The sequence below is a fragment of the Coregonus clupeaformis genome, unplaced genomic scaffold, assembly GCF_020615455.1.
Source record: "Coregonus clupeaformis isolate EN_2021a unplaced genomic scaffold, ASM2061545v1 scaf0310, whole genome shotgun sequence".
NCBI classification, from domain to species: Eukaryota; Metazoa; Chordata; class Actinopteri; order Salmoniformes; family Salmonidae; genus Coregonus; species Coregonus clupeaformis.
Window position 1 is genome coordinate 341,208 of NW_025533765.1, and position 23,279 is coordinate 364,486.

Consider the following 23,279-nt stretch of genomic DNA (forward strand, 5'->3'; position numbering starts at 1 on the left):
CTGCTTTTTTTTAGGTGCCCTTCTTTGCGAGCCAATGGAAAACCTCCCTAGTCTTTGTGGTTTAATCTGTGTTTGAAATTCACTGCTCGACTGAGGGACCTTTCAGATAATTCACCATTATTGCACTTTTTCTTGATGTTTTTATTTTTTACCCTTTTTCTCCCCAATTTCGTGGTATCCAATTGGTAGTTACAGTCTTGTCCCATCGCTGCAACTCCCGTACGGACCTGTACGAACTCGTCCTCCGAAACACAACCCAGCTGAGCCGCACTGCTTCTTGACAAAATGCTCGCTTAACCCAGAAGCCAGCCGCACCAATGTGTCGGAGGAAACACCGTACACCTGTCAACCGAGTCAGCGTGCACTGCGCCCGCCACAGGAGTAGCTAGTGCGCGATAGAACATACCCCTGCCGGCTAAACCCTCCCCTAACCTGGACGACGCTGGGCCAATTGTGCGCCGCCCCATGGGTCTCCCGGTTGCGGCCGGCTTTGACAGAGCCTGGACTCGAACCAGGATCTCTAATGGCACAAGTGCCTTAGACCACTGCTCCACTCGGGAGGCCATTATGTGACTTGTTAAGCAAATGTTTACTCCTGAACTTATTTAGGCTTGCCCTAACAATGGGGTTAAATATTTATTGACTCAAGACATTTCAGCTTTTCATTTTTTTGGTAAAAATAAAAATAAAAACAATTCCACTTTGACATTATGGGGTGTTGTGTGTAGTCCAGTGACGCATCTCCATTTCATCCATTATACAATTCAGGCTGTAACAACAAAATGTGGAAAAAGTCAAGGGGTGAGAATACTTTCTGAAGGCAGTGTATTACCCTGTCCCAGTATCCACACTTGAATATTACATAGTGTGAACCAATGTCTTGGCTAGGTATATATTACATAGTGTGAACCAATGTCTTGGCTAGGTATATATTACATAGTGTGAACCAATGTCTTGGCTAGGTATATATTACATAGTGTGAACCAATGTCTTGGCTAGGTATATATTACATAGTGTGAACCAATGTCTTGGCTAGGTATATATTACATAGTGTGAACCAATGTCTTGGCTAGGTATATATTACATAGTGTGAACCAATGTCTTGGCTAGGTATATATTACATAGTGTGAACCAATGTCTTGGCTAGGTATATATTACATAGTGTGAACCAATGTCTTGGCTAGGTATATATTACATAGTGTGAACCAATGTCTTGGCTAGGTATATATTACATAGTGTGAACCAATGTCTTGGCTAGGTATATATTACATAGTGTGAACCAATCAATCAATTTCAATCAATTTTATTTTATATAGCCCTTCTTACATCAGCTAATATCTCGAAGTGCTGTACAGAAACCCAGCCTAAAACCCCAAACAGCTAGTAATGCAGGTGTAGAAGCACGGTGGCTAGGAAAAACTCCCTAGAAAGGCCAAAACCTAGGAAGAAACCTAGAGAGGAACCAGGCTATGAGGGGTGGCCAGTCCTCTTCTGGCTGTGCCGGGTGGAGATTATAACAGAACCATGCCAAGATGTTCAAAAATGTTCATAAGTGACAAGCATGGTCAAATAATAATCAGGAATAAATCTCAGTTGGCTTTTCATAGCCGATCATTAAGAGTTGAAAACAGCAGGTCTGGGACAGGTAGGGGTTCCATAACCGCAGGCAGAACAGTTGAAACTGGAATAGCAGCAAGGCCAGGCGGACTGGGGACAGCAAGGAGTCACCACGGCCGGTAGTCCCGACGTATGGTCCTAGGGCTCAGGTCTGTGTCTTGGCTAGGTATACATTACATAGTGTGAACCAATGTCTTGGCTAGGTATATATTACATAGTGTGAACCAATGTCTTGGCTAGGTATATATTACATAGTGTGAACCAATGTCTTGGCTAGGTATATATTACATAGTGTGAACCAATGTCTTGGCTAGGTATACATTACATAGTGTGAACCAATGTCTTGGCTAGGTATATATTACATAGTGTGAACCAATGTCTTGGCTAGGTATATATTACATAGTGTGAACCAATGTCTTGGCTAGGTATACCCAATGTCTTGGCTAGGTATATATTACATAGTGTGAACCAATGTCTTGGCTAGGTATACCCAATGTCTTGGCTAGGTATATATTACATAGTGTGAACCAATGTCTTGGCTAGGTATACCCAATGTCTTGGCTAGGTATATATTACATAGTGTGAACCAATGTCTTGGCTAGGTATATATTACATAGTGTGAACCAATGTCTTGGCTAGGTATACCCAATGTCTTGGCTAGGTATATATGACATAGTGTGAACCAATGTCTTGGTATACTAGATATTAGAACATAACAGCTTGTAACTCACCAAATTACATCTAGCAGGCACCTGCCGTCTTCATCGTCCATGGCAACTGAAAACACATTCACATCCCCAACAATATTAGTTCATTACATCAATCATTATATTCACCACTAGTATACATAGAGGTTTTTTAAACAATTTCCTTCAGATTTTCTATTCAGATAGTGGTAATCAAACTGATGACAGTACTGCCTGTCTGTTGGAGGGAGACGGGGAAGTCACTGCAGTGTAACTCAGTGTAAAGTGGGAGGCTATATCATATCAAACAGAGTTTGTGTAATACTTTTGGTAAACAGACACAGTATCATCAAGAGGTGTATATGGGACACAAACATACTATCAACTGTATATGCTATCAACTATATATGCTATCAACTATATATGCTATCAACTGTATATGCTATCAACTATATATGCTATCAACTATATATGCTATCAACTGTATATGCTATCAACTATATATACTATCAACTATATATGCTATCAACTATATATACTATCAACTATATATGCTATCAACTGTATACTATAAATGATAAACTGTATACTATCAACTGTATAGTATCTGTTATTTATATATATATTATATATTTATATTTTTTATATTTATATTATAGTCATTTAGCAGACGCTCTTATCCAGAGCGACTTACAGTTAGTGAGTGCATACATTTTCATACTGGCCCCCCCGTGGGAATCGAACCCACAACCCTGGCGTTGCAAGCGCCATGCTCTACCAACTGAGCTACAGACGACTACATACCCAGAAAGACAGCTGTAATCTGTATAGTATCTGTATGGTATATTATTATTATTATTATAGTATCAATTATCAACTATATACACACTATCAACTATATATACACACACTATAAAGTGCATATACTATCAACTGCATATACTATCAATTATCAACTATATACAGTGGGGAGAACAAGTATTTGATACACTGCCGATTTTGCAGGTTTTCCTACTTACAAAGCATGTAGAGGTCTGTCATTTTTATCATAGATACACTTCAACTGTGAGAGACGGAATCTAAAACAAAAATCCAGAAAATCACATTGTATGATTTCTAAGTAATTCATTTGCATGACATAAGTATTTGATCACCTACCAACCAGTAAGAATTCCGGCTCTCACAGACCTGTTAGTTTTTCTTTAAGAAGCCCTCCTGTTCTCCACTCATTACCTGTATTAACTGCACCTGTTTGAACTCGTTACCTGTATAAAAGACACCTGTCCACACACTCAATCAAACAGACTCCAACCTCTCCACAATGGCCAAGACCAGAGAGCTGTGTAAGGACATCGGGGATAAAATTGTAGACCTGCACAAGGCTGGGATGGGCTACAGGACAATAGGCAAGCAGCTTGGTGAGAAGGCAACAACTGTTGGCGCAATTATTATAAAATGGAAGAAGTTCAAGATGACGGTCAATCACCCTCGGTCTGGGGCTCCATGCAAGATCTCACCTCGTGGGGCATCAATGATCATGAGGAAGGTGACGGATCACCCCAGAACTACACGGCAGGACCTGGTCAATGACATGGTCAATGACCTGAAGAGAGCTGGGACCACAGTCTCAAAGAAAACCATTAGTAACACACTACGCCATCATGGATTAAAATCCTGCAGCGCACGCAAGGTCCCCCTGCTCAAGCCAGCGCATGTCCAGGCCCGTCTGAAGTTTGCCAATGACCATCTGGATGATCCAGAGGAGGAATGGGAGAAGGTCATGTGGTCTGATGAGATACAAATATAGCTTTTTGGTCTAAACTCCACTCGCCGTGTTTGGAGGAAGAAGAAGGATGAGTACAACCTCAAGAACACCATCCCAACCGTGAAGCATGGAGGTGGAAACATCATTCTTTGGGGATGCTTTTCTGTAAAGGGGACAGGACGACTGCACCGTATTGAGGGGAGGATGGATGGGGCCATGTATCACGAGATCTTGGCCAACAACCTCCTTCCCTCAGTAAGAGCATTGAAGATGGGTCTTGGCTGGGTCTTCCAGCATGACAACGACCCGAAACACACAGCCAGGGCAACTAAGGAGTGGCTCCGTAAGAAGCATCTCAAGGTCCTGGAGTGGCCTAGCCAGTCTCTTGACCTGAACCCAATAGAAAATCTTTGGAGGGAGCTGAAAGTCCCTATTGCCCAACGACAGCCCCGAAACCTGAAGGATCTGGAGAAGGTCTGTATGGAGGAGTGGGCCAAAATCCCTGCTGCAGTGTGTGCACACCTGGCCAAAACCTACAGGAAACGTATGATCTCTGTAATTGCAAACAAAGGTTTCTGTACCAAATATTAAGTTCTGCTTTTCTGATGTATCAAATACTTATGTCATGTAATAAAATGCTAATTGTTTACTTAAAAATCATACAATGTGATTTTCTGGATTTTTGTTTTAGATTCCGTCTCTCACAGTTGAAGTGTACCTATGATAAAAATTACAGACCTCTACATGCTTTGAAAGTAGGAAAACCTGCAAAATCGGCAGTGTATCAAATACTTGTTCTCCCCACTGTATATATAAACACCGCAAAATAAGAAACATCCTCTCACTGTCAACTGCGTTTATTTTCAGCAAACTTAACGTGTAAATATTTGTATGAAAATAAGATTCAACAACAGACATAAAAATACATAAACTGAACAAGTTCCACAGACATGTGACTATATTTATTTAACCTTTATTTAACCAGGTAAGCCAGTTGAGAACAAGTTCTCATTTACAACTGCGACCTGGCCAAGATAAAGCAAAGCAGTGCGATAAAAACAACAACACAGAGTTACATATGGGGTAAATAAAACATAAAGTCAAAAAATACAACAGAAAATATATATACAGTGTGTGCAACTGTAGCAAGTTATGGAGGTAAGGCAATAAATAGGCCATAGTGCAAAATAATTACAATTTAGTATTAACACTGGAGTGATAGATGTGCAGAAGATGATGTGCAAATAGAGATACTGGGGTGCAAATGAGCAAAATAAATAACAATAATGGGGATGAGGTAGTTGGGTGGGCTAATTACAGATGGGCTGTGTACAGGTGCAGTGATCGGTAAGGTGCTCTGACGCTGATGCTTAAAGTTAGTGAGGGAGATAAGAGTCTCCAGCTTCAGAGATTTTTGCAGTTCGTTCCAATCATTTGCAGCAGAGAACTGGAAGGAATGGCGGCCAAAGGAGGTGTTGGGGATGACCAGTGAGATATACCTGCTGGAGCGCATACTACGGGTGGGTGTTGCTATGGTGACCAATGAGCTAAAATAAGGCGGGGATTTGCCTAGCAGTGATTTATAGATGGCCTGGAGCCAGTGGGTTTGGCGACTAATATGTAGTGAGCACCAGCCAACAAGAGCGTACAGGTCACAGTGGTGGGTAGTATATGGGGCTTTGGTGACAAAACGGATGGCACTGTGATAGACTACATCCAATTTGCTGAGTAGAGTGTTCGCCGAAGTCAAGGATCGGTAGGATAGTCAGTTTTACGAGGGCATGTTTGGCAGCATGAGTGAAGGAGGCTTTGTTGCGAAATAGGAAGCCGATTCTAGATTTAACTTTGGATTGGAGATGCTTAATGTGAGTCTGGAAGGAGAGTTTACAGTCTAACCAGACACCTAGGTATTTGTAGTTGTCCACATACTCTAGGTCAGACCCATCGAGAGTAGTGATTCTAGTCGGGTGGGCGGGTGCTAGCAGCTTTCGATTGAAGAGCATGCATTTCGTTTTACTAGTATTTAAGAGCAGTTGGAGGCTACGGAAGGAGTGTTGTATGGCATTGAAGCTCGTTTGGAGGTTTGTTAACAGTGTCCAATGAAGGGCCAGATGTATACAAAATGGTGTCGTCTGCGTATAGGTGGATCTGAGAGTCACCAGAAGCAAGAGCGACATCATTGATATACACAGAGAAAAGAGTCGGCCCAAGAATTGAACCCTGTGGCACCCCCATAGAGACTGCCATAGGTCCAGACAACAGGCCCTCCGATTTGACACATTGAACTCTATCTGAGAAGTAGTTGGTGAACCAGGCGAGGCAATCATTTGAGAAACCAAGGCTATTTAGTCTGCCAATAAGAATGCGGTGGATGACAGTGTCGAAAGCCTTGGCCAGGTCGATGAAGACGGCTGCACAGTACTGTCTTTTATCGATCGCGGTTATTATATCGTTTAGGACCTTGAGCGTGGCTGAGGTGCACCCATGACCAGCTCGGAAACCAGATTGCATAGCGGAGAAGGTACGGTGGGATTCTAAATGGTCGGTGATCTGTTTGTTAACTTGGCTTTCAAAAACTTTCGAAAGGCAGGGCAGGATGGATATAGGTCTGTAACAGTTTGGATCTAGAGTGTCACCCCTTTGGCAGCTTTCCAATCTCTGGGGATCTCAGATGTTTACGAAAGAGAGGTTGAACAGGCTAGTAATAGGGGTTGCGACAATTTCGGCGGCTAGTTTTAGAAAGAAAGGGTCCAGATTGTCTAGCCCAGATGATTTGTAGGGGTCCAGATTTTGCATCTCTTTCAGAACATCAGCTGTCTGAATTTGTGTGAAGGAGAAGCGGGGGGGCATGGGCAAGTTGCAGCGGAGGGTGCAGAGCTGGTGTCCGGAGTAGTGGTAGCCAGGTGGAAAGCATGGCCAGCCGTAGCAAAATGCTTGTTGAAATTCTTGATTATTGTAGATTTATCGGTGGTGAGTGTTTCCTAGCCTCAGTGCAGTGGGCAGCTGGGAGGAGGTGCTCTTATTCTCCATGGACTTTACAGTGTCCCAAAACGTTTTGGAGTTAGTACTACAGGATGCACATTTCTGTTTGAAAAAGTTAGCCTTTGCTTTCCTAACTGCTTGTGTATATTGGTTCCTAACTTCCCTGAAAAGTTGCATATCGCAGGGGCTATTTGATGCTAATGCAGTACGCCACAGGATGTTTTTGTGCTGGTCAAGGGCAGTAAAGTCTGAGGAGAACCAGGGGCTATAACTGTTCTTAGTTCTTAATTTTTTGAATGGGGCATTCTTATTTAAGATTGAGAGGAAAGCACTTTTAAAGAACAACCAGGCATCCTCTACTGACAGAATGAGATCGATATCCATCCAGGATACCTGGGCCAGGTCAAATAGGAAGGCCTGCTCGCTAAAGTGTTTTAGGGAGCGTTTGACAGTGATGAGGGGTGGTCGTTTGACCGCGGACCCGTTACGGACGCAGGCAATAAGGCAGTGATCGCTGAGATCCTGGTTGAAGACAGCGGAGGTGTATTTAGAGGGTAAGTTAGTCAGGATGATATCAATCAGGGTGCCCATGTTAACGGATTTAGGGTTGTACCTGGTAGGTTCCTTGATAATTTGTGTGAGATTGAGGGCATCTAGTTTGGATTGTAGGATGGCCGGGGTGTTAAGCATATCCCAGTTTAGGTCACCAAGCAGTACGAACTCTGAGGATAGATGGGGGGCAATCAATTCACATATGGTGTCCAGGGCACAGCTGGGGGCTGAGGGGGGTCTGTAGCAAGCGGCAACAGTGAGAGACTTATTTCTGGAAAGGTGCATTTTTAGAAGTAGGAGCTCAAACTGTTTGGGCACAGACCTGGATAGTATGATAGAGCTCTGCAGGCTAACTCCACCCCCTTTGGCAGTTCTATCTAGACGGAAAATGTTGTAGTTGGAGATGGACATTTCTGAATTTTTGGTGGCCTTCCTAAGCCAGGATTCAGACACTGCTAGAACATCAGGGTTGGCGGAGTGTGCTAATGCAGTGAATAACTCAAACTTAGGAAGGAGGCTTCTGATGTTAACATGCAGAAAACCAATGCTTTTACAGTTACAGAAGTCAACAAATGATAGCTCCTGGGGAGTAGGAGTGATACTGGGGGCTGCAGGGCCTGGGTTAACCTCTACATCACCAGAGGAACAGAGGAGGAGTAGAATAAGGATACGGCTAAAGGCTTTAAGAACTGGTCTTCTATTGCGTTGGGTACAGAGAAAAAAAGGGGCAGATTTCCGGGCGTTGTAGAATAGATTCAGGGCATTATGTACAGACAAGGATATGGAAGGGTATGAGTACAGTGGAGGTAAACCTAAGCGCTGTGAAGAGACAGAATCATTAGATCATTTGTTTTGGTTCTGTCCATTTGTAGCTTGTTTTTGGACACAGGTCCAGGAATGGCTAAAGGATTGCAATATTTACCTGGAGCTAACCTTGCAGATAGCATTACTGGGTGATCTGAAAAGTCATAGTCAATCAATCAATAATATAATAATACTTTTAGCAAAAATGTTTATTTCTAATTCACAATCTGTAGAAGCAATGAGAATTGAAAGGTACAGAACTTTTGTAAAACATCACAGTACGGTTGAAATATATATGGCAAATAGAAATCCTATATGGATGGTGTTAAGAGATAGATGGGAGGTGTTGAATAGAGTTGAAGGATGGGACTAATAACAAATAATAACAAAGATAGCTAATAATGTAAGCATACTGTGTCCATAATAAGTATATAGGTTGTATGTTGGGAGCTTTTGGGAAAGAGCACAGTTAGAAAGATATGGCATATAGAAGCAAACCGGATGGACATCATGAAAATGATCGGAGAGGTTGAGAGTAGAAGAAGTTCAGGAGCAAAACAAATAAAATATAATTATTGTAAAATTGACTGTGTCCATAAAATGTAGATAGTAAGTATAAGCTGGAAGTAGTATATGATATATATATATATATATATATATATATATATATGTATAATAGAATTATTGTAAAATTAACTCTGTCCATAAGGTGTAGATAGTAAGTATAGACCGGAAGTAAAGGCCTGGGCATTGTTGTTCACTAATTTACTCCAAGTAGGGAAAGGATGGTGGGGTTGAAAAGTAATAAAGGGGAGTATATATATATAAAAAAAACATGGGGGATTGGAAGTGATGCAGACAATTACATTGATAGAAGATACAATCTATCTGCAATATTAAGCTGATCCATTGCCCCAACAACAAAAAAGAAAAAAAGAAAAAAAAATTGAAAGCGATAGCATCACTGGAGGCACCGATTGAGCCGGTCTCCGCGTGTATGGGGGGTGGAACAAAGGAGCTATTTGAAGCAGTTTGAGAGTGTCCCTGAACAAAGGGGGGGTCAAAATCAAAAGTAACAGTCAGTATCTGGTGTGGCCACCAGCTGCATTAAGTACTGCAGTGCATCTCCTCCTCATGGACTGCTCCAGATTTGCCAGTTCTTGCTGTGAGATGTTACCCCACTCTTCCACCAAGGCACCTGCAAGTTCCCATACATTTCTGGGGGGGAATGGCCCTAGCCCACACCCTCCGATCCAACAGGTCCCAGACATGGTCAATGGGATTGAGATCCGGGCTGTTCGCTGGCCATGGCAAAACACTTGACATTCCTGTCTTGCAGGAAATCACGCAAAGAACGAGCAGTATGGCTGGTGGCATTGTCATGCTGGAGGGTCATGTCAGGATGAGCCTGCAGGAAGGGTACCACGAAGGAGGAGGATGTCTTCCCGGTAACGCACAGCGTTGAGATTACCTGCAATGACATCAAGCTCAGTCCGATGATGCTGTGACACACCGCCCCAGACCATGACGGACCCTCCACCTCCAAATCGATCCCGCTCCAGAGTCCAGGCCTCGGTGTATCGCTCATTCCTTCGACGATAAACGCGAATCCGACTATCAGACCTGGTGAGACAAAACAGCGACTCGTCAGTGAAGAGCACTTTTTGCCAATCCTGTCTGGTCCAGCGACGGTGGGTTTGTGCCCATAGGCGACGTTGTTGCCGGTGATGTCTGGAAGCCCTCAGTCCAGCCTCTCTCAGCCTATTGCGGACAGTCTGAGCACTGATGGAGGGATTGTGCGTTCCTGGTGTAACTCGGGCAGTTGTTGTTGACATCTTGTACCTGTCCCGCAGGTGTGATGTTCGGATGTACCGATCCTGTGCAGGTGTTGTTACACGTGGTCTGCCACTGCGAGGACGATCAGCTGTCCGTCCGGTCTCCCTGTAGCGCTGTCTTAGGCGTCTCACGGACATTGCAATTTATTGCCCTGGCCACATCTTCAGTCCTCATGCCTCCTTGCAGCATGCCTAAGGCACGTTCACGCAGATGAGCAGGGACCCTGGGCATCTTTCTTTTGGTGTTTTTCAGAGTCAGTAGAAAGACCTCTTTAGTGTAAACTAAGTTTCCATAACTGTGACCTTAATTACCTACAGTCTGTAAGATGTTAGTGTCTTAACGACCGTTCCACAGGTGCATGTTCATTCATTGTTTATGGTTCATTGAACCAGCATGGGAAACAGTGTTTAAACCCTTTACAATGAAGATCTGTGAAGTTATTTGGATTTTTACAAATTATCTTTGAAAGAGAGGGTCCTGAAAAAGAGACTTTTCTTTTTTTGCTGAGATATATATATATATATATTTATACAGTCGTGGTCAAAAGTTTTGTGAATTACACAAGTATTGGTCTTCACAAAGTTCGCAGCTTCAGTGTTATGAGATATTTTTTGTCAGATGTTACTATGGTATACTGAAGTATAATTACAAGCATTCCATAAGTGTCAAAGGCTTTTATTGACAATTACATTAAGTTTATGCAAAGAGTCAATATTTGCAGTGTTGACCCTTCTTTTTCAAGACATCTGCAATCTGCCCTGGCATGCTGTCAATTAACTTCTGGACCACATCCTGACGGATGGCAGCCCATTCTTGCATTGTCAATGTTTGGAGTTTGTCAGAATTTGTTGGTTGTTTGTTTGTCCACCCGCCTCTTGAGGAATGACCACAAGTTCTCAATGGGATTAAGGTCTGGGGAGTATCCTGGCCATGGACCCAAAATGTAGATGTTTTGTTCCCCGAGCCACTTAGTTATCACTTTTGCCTTATGGCAAGGTGCTCCATCATGCTGGAAAAGGCATTGGTCGTCACCAAACTGTTCTTGGATGGTTGGGAGAAGTTGCTCTCGGAGGATGTGTTGGTACCATTCTTTATTCATGGCTGTGTTCTTAGGCAAAATTGTGAGTGAGCCCACTCTCTTGGCTGAGAAGCAACCCCACACATGAATGGTCTCAGGATGCTTTACTGTTGGCATGACACAGGACTGATGGTAGCGCTCACCTTGTCTTCTCCGGACAAGGTGTTTTCCTGATGCAACAAACAATCGGAAAGGGTATTCAGAGAAAATGACTTTACCCCAGTCCTCAGCAGTCCAATCCCTGTACCTTTTGCAGAATATCAGTCTGTCCCTGATGTTTTTCCTGGAGAGCTCAAGTGGCTTCTTTACTGCCCTTCTTGACACCAGGCCATCCTCCAAAAGTCTTCGCCTCACTGTGCGTGCAGAGCACTCACACCTGCCTGCTGCCATTCCTGAGCAAGCTCTGCACTGGTGGTGCCCCGATCCCGAAGCTGAATCAACTTTAGGAGACGGTCCTGGCGCTTGCTGGACTTTCTTGGCCGCCCTGACACCTTTTCACAACACAGGTGAGAGTGTTGCAATTTGCAATTAATTGCAATTCATCTGATCACTCTTCATAACATTCTGGAGTATATGCAAATTGCCATCATCAAAACTGAGGCAGCAGACTTTGTGAAAATTAATATTTGTGTCATGCTCAAAACTTTTGACCACGACTGTACATATACATTTCTTTGCCCACTGACAAAGAAATGATCAGTCTATAATTGTAATGGTAGGTTTATTTGAACAGTGAGACACAGAATAACAACAACAAAATCCAGAAAAAACGCATGTCAAAATTTTTATAAATTGATTTGCATTTTAATGAGGGATATAAGTATTTGACCCCTCTGCAAATCATGACATAGTACTTGGTGGCAAAACCCTTGTTGGCAATCACAGAGGTCAGACGTTTCTTGAAGTTGGCCACCAGGTTTGCACACATCTCAGGAGGGATTTTGTCCCACTCCTCTTTGCAGATCTTCTCCAAGTCATTAAGGTTTCGAGGCTGACGTTTGGCAACTCGAACCTTCAGCTCCCTCCACAGATTTTCTATGGGATTAAGGTCTGGAGACTGGCTAGGCCACTCCAGGACCTTAATGTGCTTCTTCTTGAGCCACTCCTTTGTTGCCTTGGCCATATGTTTTGGGTCATTGTCATGGAATACCCATCCACAACCTATTTTCAATGCCCTGGCTGAGGGAAGGAGGTTCTTACCCAAGATTTGACGGTACATGGCCCTGTCCATCGTCCCTTTGATGCGGTGAAGTTGTCCTGTCCCCTTAGCAAAAAAACACCCCCAAAGCATAATGTTTCCCCCTCCATGTTTGACAGTGGGGATGGTGTTCTTGGGGTCATAGGCAGCATTCCTCCTCCTCCAAACACGGCGAGTTGAGTTGATGCCAAAGATCTCAATTTTTGGTCTCATCTGACCACAACACTTTCATCCAGTTCTCCTCTGAATCATTCAGATGTTCATTGGCAAACTTCAAACGGGCATGTATATGTGCTTTCTTGAGCAGGGGGACCTTGCGGGCGCTGCGGGATTTCAGTCCTTCACGGCGTAGTGTGTTACCAATTGTTTTCTTGGTGACTATGGTCCCAGCTGCCTTGAGATCATTGACAAGATCCTCCCGTGTAGTTCTGGGCTGATTCCTCACCGTTCTCAAGATCATTGCAACTCCACAAGGTGAGATCTTGCATGGAGCCCCAGGCCGAGGGAGATTGACAGTTCTTTTGTGTTTCTTCCATTTGCGAATAATCGCACCAACTGTTGTCACCTTCTCACCAAGCTGCTTGGCGATGGTCTTGTAGCCCATTCCAGCCTTGTGTAGGTCTACAATCTTGTCCCTGACGTCCTTGGAGAGCTCTTTGGTCTTGGCCATGGTGGAGAGTTTGGAATCTGATTGATTGATTGCTTCTGTGGACAGGTGTCTTTTATACAGGTAACAAACTGAGATTAGGAGCACTCCCTTTAAGAGTGTGCTCCTAATCGCAGCTAGTTACCTTTATAAAAGACACCTGGGAGCCAGAAATCTTTCTGATTGAGAGGGGGTCAAATACTTATTTCCCTTAATAAAATGCAAATCAATTTATAACATTTTTGACATGCGTTTTTCTGGATTTTTTTGTTGTTATTCTGTCTCTCACTGCTCAAATAAACCTACCATAAAAATTATAGACTGATCATGTCTTTGTCAGTGGGCAAACATACAAATTCAGCAGGGGATCAAATACTTTTTTCCCTTGTGTGTGTGTGTGTGATATATATATATATATATATATATATATATATATATATATATATATATATAAAAAAAAACACACACACACGATATTTGCCCCATTCTTCAAGGCAAAACTGCTCCAGCTCCTTCAAGTTGGATGGGTTCCGCTGGTGTACAGCAATCTTTAAGTCATACCACAGATTCTCAATTGGATTGAGGTCTGGGCTTTGACTAGGCCATTCCAAGACATTTAAATGTTTCCCCTTAAACCACTCAAGTGTTGTTTTAGCAGAATGCTTAGGATCATTGTCCTGCTGGAAGGTGAACCTCCATCACAGTCTCAAATCTCTGGAAGAAACAGGTTTCCCTCAAGAATTTCCCTGTATTTAGCGCCATCCATCATTCCTTCAATTCTGACCAGTTTCCCAGTTCTCGGGGTGATGAGGTGTTGGGTTTGCGCCAGACATTGCGTTTTCCTTGATGGCCAAAAAGCTCAATTTTAGTCTCATCTGACCAAACGTGTTTGCTTATTTCTTTCTTTAAGCAATGGCTTTTTTCTGGCCACTCTTCCGTAAAGCCCAGCTCTGTGGAGTGTACGGCTTAAAGTGGTCCTATGGACAGATACACCAATCTCCGCTTCAGGGTTATCTTTGGTCTCTTTAATGCACTCATTGCTTGGTCGGTGAGTTTTGGTGGGCGGCCCTCTCTTGGAAGGTTTGTTGTGGTGCCATATTCTTTCAAATTTTGTAATAATGGATTTAATGGTGCTCCGTGGGATGTTCAAAGTTTCTGATATTATTTTATAACCCAACCCTGATCTGTACTTCTCCACAACTTTGTCCCTAACCTGTTTGGAGAACTCCTTGGTTTTCATGGTGCCGATTGCCCCTTGCTTAGTGGTGTTGCAGACTCTGGGGCCTTTCAGAACAGGTGTATATATACTGAGATCATGTGGCACGTAAATAAAGTCGACCTGTGTGCAATCTAACTAATGATGTGACTTCTTAAGGTAATTGTTTGCACCAGATCTTATTTAGGGGCTTCATAGCAAAGGGGGTGAATACATATGCACACACCAGTTTTTTGTTTTTTTTCACTTCACCAATTTGGACTATTTTGTGTATGTCCATTACATGAAATCCAAATAAAAATCCATTTAAATTACAGGTTGTAATGCAACAAAATAGGAAAAACGCCAAGGGGGATGAATACTTTTGCAAGGCATTGTATGCTGAGCACTTGTTGGCTGCTTTTCCATCACTCTGCGGTCCGACTCATCCCAAACCATCTCAATTTGGTTGAGGTCGGGGGATTGTGGAGGCCAGGTCATCTGATGCAGCACTCCATCACTCTCCTTCTTGGTAAAATAGCCCTTACAGAGCCTGGAGGTGTTGGGTCATTGTCCTGTTGAAAAACAAATGATAGTCCCACTAAGCCCAAACCAGATGGGATGGCGTATCGCTGCAGAACTATGTTGTAGCCATGCTGGTTAAGTGTGCATTGAATTCTAAATAAATCACAGACAGTGTCACCAGCAAAGCACCCCCACACCATAACACCTCCTCCTCCATGCTTTACGGTGGGAAATACACATGCGGATATCATCCGTTCACCTACTATGCGTCTCACAAAGACACAGCGGTTGGAACCAAAAATCTCCAATTTGGACTCCAGACCAAAGGACAATTTCCACTGGTCTAATGTCCATTGCTCGTGTTTCTTGGCCCAAGCAAGTCTCTTCTTCTTATTGGTGTCATTTAGAAGTGGTTTCTTTGCAGCCATTCTACCATGAAGGCCTCATCCACAGTCTCCTCTGAACAGTTGATGTTGAGATGTGTCTGTTATTTGAACTCTGTGAAGCATTTATTTGGGCTGCAATTTCTGAGGCTGTTAACTCTAATGAACTTATCCTGTGCAGCAGAGGAAACTCTGGGTCTTCCATTCCTGTGGCGGTCCTCAAGAGAGCCAGTTTCATCATAGCACTTGATGGTTTTTGCGACTGCACTTGAAGAAACTTTCAAAGTCCTTGAATTTTGACTGACCTTCTTGTTTTAAAGTAATGATGGACTGTTGTTTCTCTTTTCTTATTTGAGCTGTTCTTGCCATAATATGGACTTGGTCTTTTACCAGATAGGGCTATCTTCTGTATACCACCCCTACCATGTCACAACACAACTGACAGGCTCAAATGCATTAAGAAGGAAAGAAATTCCACAAATTAACTTTTAAGAAGGCACACCTGTTAATTGAAATGCATTCCAGGTGACTACCTCATGAAGCTGGTTGAGAGAATGCCAAGAGTGTGCAAAGCTGTCATCAAGGCAAAGAGTGGCTATTTGAATATATTCGATTTGTTTAACACTTTTTTGGTTACTACATGACTCCATATGTGTTATTTCATAGTTTTGATGTCTTCACTATTATTCTACAATGTAGAACATAGTAAAAATAAAGAAAAACCCTGGAATGAGTAGGTGTGTCCAAACCTTTGACTGGTAGTGTATGTCCCTAACCCTAACCCTAACCCTTTGACTGGTAGTGTATCATATATAATAGATGTACTAACCCTAACCCTAACCCTTTGACTGGTAGTGCATCATATATAATAGATGTACTAACCCTAACCCTTTGACTGGTAGTGTATCATATATAATAGATGTACTAACCCTAACCCTTTGACTGGTAGTGTATATTGTGTTGATTACTAAAGTTACTGTATAACCCTAACCCTAACCCTTTGACTGGTAGTGTATAACCCTAACCCTAACCCTTTGACTGGTAGTGTATAACCCTAACCCTAACCCTTTGACTGGTAGTGTATATTGTGTTGATTACTAAGGTTACTGTATAACCCTAACCCTAACCCTTTGACTGGTAGTGTATAACCCTAACCCTAACCCTTTGACTGGTAGTGTATCATATATAATAGATGTACTGACCACAGCAGTGAACTGGTGAAACTGTGGTTTGAGGTCTGATCCACTGAGGTGGATGTAGGTGTGTCCAAACCTTTACTGGTAGTGTATGTCCCTAACCCTAACCCTAACCCTTTGACTGGTAGTGCATGGTCCATGTCCCTTATCTTTCATATCAGCGAGAAAGCAGTTTAGCACATATCCACAAGCTGTATGTGCCTCCAGTTGATTAACTACACTTCCTCCTCAGTTAGCTTACACACAGGTGTTCTAGATAGATCATTAGCACAGGTATCTGCCTGTCTTCCGTCTGTCTTTCTAAACAAGCGCTGTAACATGGAAGTATGGCCATGTGGGAACACTAACCCTAACCCTAACCCAAACCCTAACCCCTAACCCTAACACTAACACTAACCCCAACCCCAACCCTAACCCCTAACACTAACCCTAACCCAAACCCTAACCCAAACCCAAACCCTAACCCTAACACTAACCCTAACCCCTAACCCTAACCCTAACCCCTAACACTAACACTAACACTAACACTAACACTAACACTAACACTAACACTAACCCTAACCCTAACACTAACCCTAACACTAACCCTAACCCTAACCCTAACACTAACCCTAACCCCTAACCCTAACACTAACCCTAACCCTAACCCTAACCCTAACCCCTAACCCTAACCCTAACCTAACCCTAACCCTAACCCCTAACCCTAACCCTAACCCTAACCTTATAAAGGTGTGTATTCATTTACTGTACTGTTAAGCACACATGACTGTAAGTCGCTTTGGATAAAAGCGTCTGCTAAATGGCATATTATTATTATTTTGTTGATATGAAAGATACATTCCTTATGTTTCCAAAACTGTACCGCGTTTTAACGTTCAGAATGAGCGTCGGGACTCTTAACAAAACTCCCCCGGCCAGAAGATAATATTGTCAATAGGCACTAAAGGTAGTCAGCGTCTATGATGTCACATGCTGTGGCGGTGGCTCTCCGACTCTAGGAAAACTGAAACCTGTTCCTCCACAGGCAACCCAACTGGCTGCACTGAAAGTGTGATAATCGTTTAGGGGGAAGTTGTGGTATCTCTCTCCATTTTCTGTTCTGGCCGAAAGAACAGACTTCCACCAAGGTCATAGGCTGTTCGTCACTGCGTCCTGAACCTTATCACAGCATCACGATACCGCGGTACTTGATTTTCCATGCCAAAAAATAAAACATGAATCAGACTAAACATCAACGGGCCTTTAAAATCATGATGACGTACATTATGTAAAATATTGTGTGATATAGCTTGGGGAAAAAACTAAATTCGAATCTGGGTGACAACAGGAAGCAAACTGTGTTTTCAACATTAGAACATTATTTTCCTCGAGAAATTAATCTGTAACCATACAATCTAATCAAAAATGCCCACCCCGGATCTGAGCAGAACACAGCATTTGGAAAACATGGCTATTATGCAAAGCTTCACTAAAATCACCTGAAGAAACAACAACCAGTTTGAAATATTGACAGGACAGGGGAAATTGAAACTTTCCAGATTGAATTAACTTTTCTCACAGACCATCAGGGCGAATGACATACATAGCCTCCTGCTTTCTGTTTACAAACAGGAAGTACCAGTGATGACCTCAATACAAAAGTGACGTGAGGCTACAAGACTGTTTTGCTAGTAAAGACAGGTTTATGTCCGGGACTCATCCGATTACATTGAGGAGTTTACCACAACAGTCACAGGCTTCATCAATAAGTGCATAGACTATGTCATCTCCACAGTGACTAAGAATGTATCCAAACCAAAACCATGGACTTTGGTTTATTAGGATCCCCATTAGCCGACAGCTAGTCTTACTGGGGTCTGACACATAACCAAAAAGACATTACAGACAAAATACTTTACAATTTACATATATTTAAAAACATTAAAGGGAACATGTAGTGTGTGTGTGTATATATCAGTTCCACATACATGTCAGAACATACACACAACAAGTAGGTCACATGGGGGAGATGCGTTGTACGGTGAGGTGTTGCTTTATTTGTTTTTTGAAACCAGGTTTGCTGTTCACTTGCGCTATATAAGATGGGTGTTCCATGCAATCATGTCTCTGTATAATACTGGTATAATACTGTACATTTCCTTGAATTTGTTCTGGATCTGGGGATTGTGAAAAGACCCCTGGTGGCATGTCTGGTGGAGTAAGTGTGTGTATCAGTGCTGTGTATAAGTTGACTAGTTTTTAAAGATTATTATTATTATTAAATGTTTTGTGTCATTTAGCAGACGCTCTTATCCAGAGTGACTTACAGTTAGTGAGTGCATACATTTTCATACTGGCCCCCCGTGGGAATCGAACCCACAACCCTGGCGTTGCAAACGCCATGCTCTACCAACTGAGCTACAGAGGGCCTATGCAAACAATTTGGAATTTCCAACACAGTCAGTCTTTCCTCAACTCTTTACCAAGAGAGACTGGCATGCATAGTATTAATATTAGCCCTCTGATTACAATGAAGAGCAAGACGTGCCGCTCTGTTCTGGGCCAGCTGCAGCTTAACTAGGTCTTTCTTTGCAGCACTTGACCATATGACTGGACAATAATCAAGATAAGACAAAACTAGAGCCTGCAGGACTTGCTTTGTGGAGTGTGGTGTCATAAAAGCAGAGCATCTCTTTATTACGGACAGACCTTCCCCATCTCTACAACCATTGAATATACAGTACCAGTCAAAAGTTTGGACACACCTACTCATTTAAGGGTTTTTCTTTATTGTTACGATTTTCTACATTGTAAAATAATAGTGAAGACATCAAAACTATGAAATAACACATATGGAGTCATGTAGGAGCCAAAAAAAAGTGTTAAATTATATATTTTATATTTGAGATTCTTCAAAGTAGCCACCCTTTGCCTTGATGACAGCTTTGCACACTCTTGGCATTCTCTCAACCAGCTTCATGAGGTAGTCACCTGGAATGCATTTTAATTAACAGGTGTGCCTTGTTAAAAGTTAATTTGTGGAATTTATTTCCTTCTTAATGATTTGAGCCAATCGGTTGTGTTGTGACAAGGTAGGGGTGGTATACAGAAGATAGCCCTATCTGGTAAAAGACCAAGTCCATATTATGGCAAGAACAGCTCAAATATGCAAAGAGAAACGACATCATTACTTGAAGGTCAGTCAATACGGAACATTTCAAGAACTTTAAACGTTTCTTCAAGTACAGTCGCAAAAACCATCAAGCGCTATGATGAAACTGGATCTCATGAGGACCGCCACAGGAATGGAAGACCCAGAGTTACCTCTGCTGCAGAGGATAAGTTCATTAGAGTTACCAGCCTCTGAAATTGCAGCCCAAATAAATGCTTCACAGAGTTCAAGTAACAGACACATCTCAACATCAACTGTTCAGAGGAGACTGCGTGAATCAGGCCTTCATGGTCAAATTGCTGCAAAGAAACCACTACTAAAGGACACCAATAAGAAGAAGAGACTTGCTTGGGCCAAGAAACACGCGCAATGGACATTAGACTGGTGGAAATCTGTCCTTCGGTCTGTTGAGTCCAAATTTGAGATTTTTGGTTCCAACTTCCGTGTCTTTGTGAGATGCAGAGTAGGTGAACGGATGATCTCCTCATGTATGGTTCCCACCGTGAAGCATGGAGGAGGAGGTGTGGTGGTGCTTTGCTGGTGACACTGTCGGTGCTTTTAGAATTCAAGGCACACTTAACCAGCATGGCTACCACAGCATTCTGCAGCGATACGCCATCCCATCTGGTTTGGGCTTAGTGGGACTATTATTTGTTTTTCAACAAGACAATGACCCAACACACCTCCAGGCTGTGTAAGAGCTATTTGACCAAGAAGGAGAGTGATGGAGTGCTGCATCAGATGACCTGGCCTCCACAATCACCCGACCTCAACCCAATTGAGATGGTTTGGGATGAGTCGGACCGCAGAGTGAAGGAAAAGCAGCCAACAAGTGCTCAGCATATGTGGGAACTCCTTCAAGACTGTTGGAAAAGCATTCCAGGTGAAGCTGGTTGAGAGAATGCCAAGAGTGTGCAAAGCTGTCATCAAGTCAAAGGGTGGCTACTTTGAAGAACATAAAATATAAAATATTTGATTTGTTTAACTCTTTTCTGGTTACTACATGATTCCATAGGTGTTATTTCATAGTTTTGATGTTTTCACTTTTATTCTACAATGTAGAAAATCGTAAAAATAAAGAAAAACCCTTGAATGAGTAGGTGTGTCCAAACTTTTGACTGGTAATGTACACATCTACCTCAAGTACCTCTGCACAATGATCTGGTACTGGTACTCCCTGTATACAGCTCCACATTGATCTGGTACTGGTACTTCCTGTATATAGCTCCACATTGATCTGGTACTGGTACTTCCTGTATATAGCTCCACATTGATCTGGTACTGGTACTCCCTGTATATAGCTCCACATTGATCTGGTACTCCCTGTATATAGCTCCACATTGATCTGGTACTGGTACTTCCTGTATATAGCTCCACATTGATCTGGTACTGGTACTCCCTGTATATAGCTCCACATTGATCTGGTACTGGTACTCCCTGTATATAGCTCCACATTGATCTGGTACTTCCTGTATATAGCTCCACATTGATCTGGTACTGGTACTCCCTGTATATAGCTCCACATTGATCTGGTACTGGTTCTCCCTGTATATAGCTCCACATTGATCTGGTACTGGTACTTCCTGTATATAGCTCCACATTGATCTGGTACTGGTTCTCCCTGTATATAGGTCCACATTGATCTGGTACTGGTACTCCCTGTATATAGCACCATTCTAGTGTATTGTGTATTTTATTTTATTCATTGTGTTAGTTGCTATTTAATTTGTATTATGTTTTAAACACTGCATTGGGAAAGGTTAGTAAGCAAGCATTTCACTGTAAAGTCTACACCAGTTGTATTCGCTGCATTTGATAAATACAATTTGATTATCAGTGATCTGAATCAATGCTCATGAATAGTCATCTTGCTATTAAATCTCCAAAACAATCTGAGCATCACAAAAAAATGATATGTAGGCTAAACTAAGGATACATTAACATAACACCTCAGCCTGTGATATCACCACAACCTTATCACAATGAAATGTGATACTCTGCTTTGAGGAAACCACACTCTGGGGTAAAAACGCGCGGTTTTCACTCACTCCATCTTAATTCAATTTCCAGATAAAAAAAATGTATACAAGCAAAGAATAGAAGCTAAATTCAGAGTTGCCTAATATTGATGGAACTAGCAAGCTGTACAAAGATGTTGCTGAAAGCAACTATGTTTTAAATCTCTACTATGATCTTATCGAGTATTGACAAAAAGAAGTTGAGAAGTAGCTAGCTAAGATTAGATCAGATTCTGAGTTTAGGTAGGCGGACACTACAGCAGCGGATTTACGCCAATAAAACCAGCTCGATATAAAGACAAAATGCCATTTGCGGCTCTCCAGGATGTTGGTAGCGGTCGTAGCCATTGCACAGCCAGCAGGGCAGAGAAGAGCGGTGCACAGCATATGAAAGGAGGGACACTAACTAGTGTTGAATGCATCTAATGTATTTACATGATAATATAGTCGTTTTTCCCTGTAACTACAGTTTCCTCTAAAATAATTCGCATGTTCGTTTGATGCCTGTAGCTAATTGTCTGAATTTGCTAACTATTTGAACCTTTTGGTGCAGTTTCCATTTCGTTAGCATTAGCTGCTAGGTAGCTAACTGACTATCAACATTTGTGTTGATTCCGATGTAGTATACAATTTGACATTTAAAACACATCACAAGCGGTTTTAGTATCAACACATTTATAATGCACGGTAGCGTTGCACCTTAGTTTGCATGACACATTATTTTGTTTGCCTTAAAACGCAATTGCGTAGCTAGCTCCTTGCAAGCAAAATATGAGTTAATGTTGGAATAATCTTGGACCAGGGGGTATGCTTGGGAATTCGTTGGAAAATGAAACGGTTTGCCGTGCAGGACTACGGCATTTTGATCACGGCAGATGCAAGGTTTGCGATCCGTTTGCAGTATGCAAATGTTGCAGCTTTATTCTAGTTATTCTGATTAATAGAGAAATTGCTACATTGTCACAAACTCACCCAAGACGAGAGGTGCAGGCAGCGCGGGGTCTCCAGGACAGCCTCGCACGGGCTTCCATACAGGACCCAGCTCTGGCAGGAAACAGAGGGCCGTGGAGTTCGCCTGTTCAGATTCCTTGTTGTGTGTGCGTTCAATCGAAAAAATCCCTCAACCTTCCATGAATTTTGAGCGCCAGTTTATCCATCATAGTAACTCCTTTATCCCTGTGCAACAGGCAATCATCCAGTTTATACCATAGACATAAAAAATGAATGCTCTGTCATACCGATAATTATATGGCTGCAAACAAAGCATATTGAAACTGTGCAGTTTTGTAATGCATATTTGTTGTTATAGCTTTATAAACGTATATCCACTGTTAGAAACTAATGGAGATATTATCACTTGTTTTACCATCATACTTTAACTGGGTTGAGGTTATGCTATGTGAATTTTATGTCTGAGATTGTGGTAATAACCAGGGTATTGGGGATAATAAAACCTGCATTCTATAACATGGTATGTGTCCATAGAATTGACATACCCCTATACTGAAGTTACAGGCAAATACACGGCTATCCTCCTCTGCCTCAGTCAGAGCTGCTTTAGTGATGAAAATGAAAATGAAATCTAATCCAATTTTATTTGTCACATGCACCGAATACAACAGGTGTACACCTTACAGTGAAATGCTT

General features: G+C 42.3%; 1 protein-coding gene across 1 annotated transcript in view; it reads right to left on the reverse strand.

The window, feature by feature from the left end:
* Positions 1 to 22,739, reverse strand: part of LOC121558191 (BRD4-interacting chromatin-remodeling complex-associated protein) — a 102,013-nt gene extending 79,274 nt beyond the window's left edge. The window contains exons 1-2 of the mRNA XM_045214772.1: positions 22,605 to 22,739; positions 2,349 to 2,394 (exon numbers count right to left, since the gene is read on the reverse strand). Of these exons, the coding sequence (XP_045070707.1) occupies positions 2,349 to 2,389 (41 nt within the window). The 5' untranslated portion in view covers positions 2,390 to 2,394; positions 22,605 to 22,739. The remainder of the gene's footprint in view (positions 1 to 2,348; positions 2,395 to 22,604) is intronic.
* Between the last annotated feature and the right edge of the window lie 540 nt (positions 22,740 to 23,279).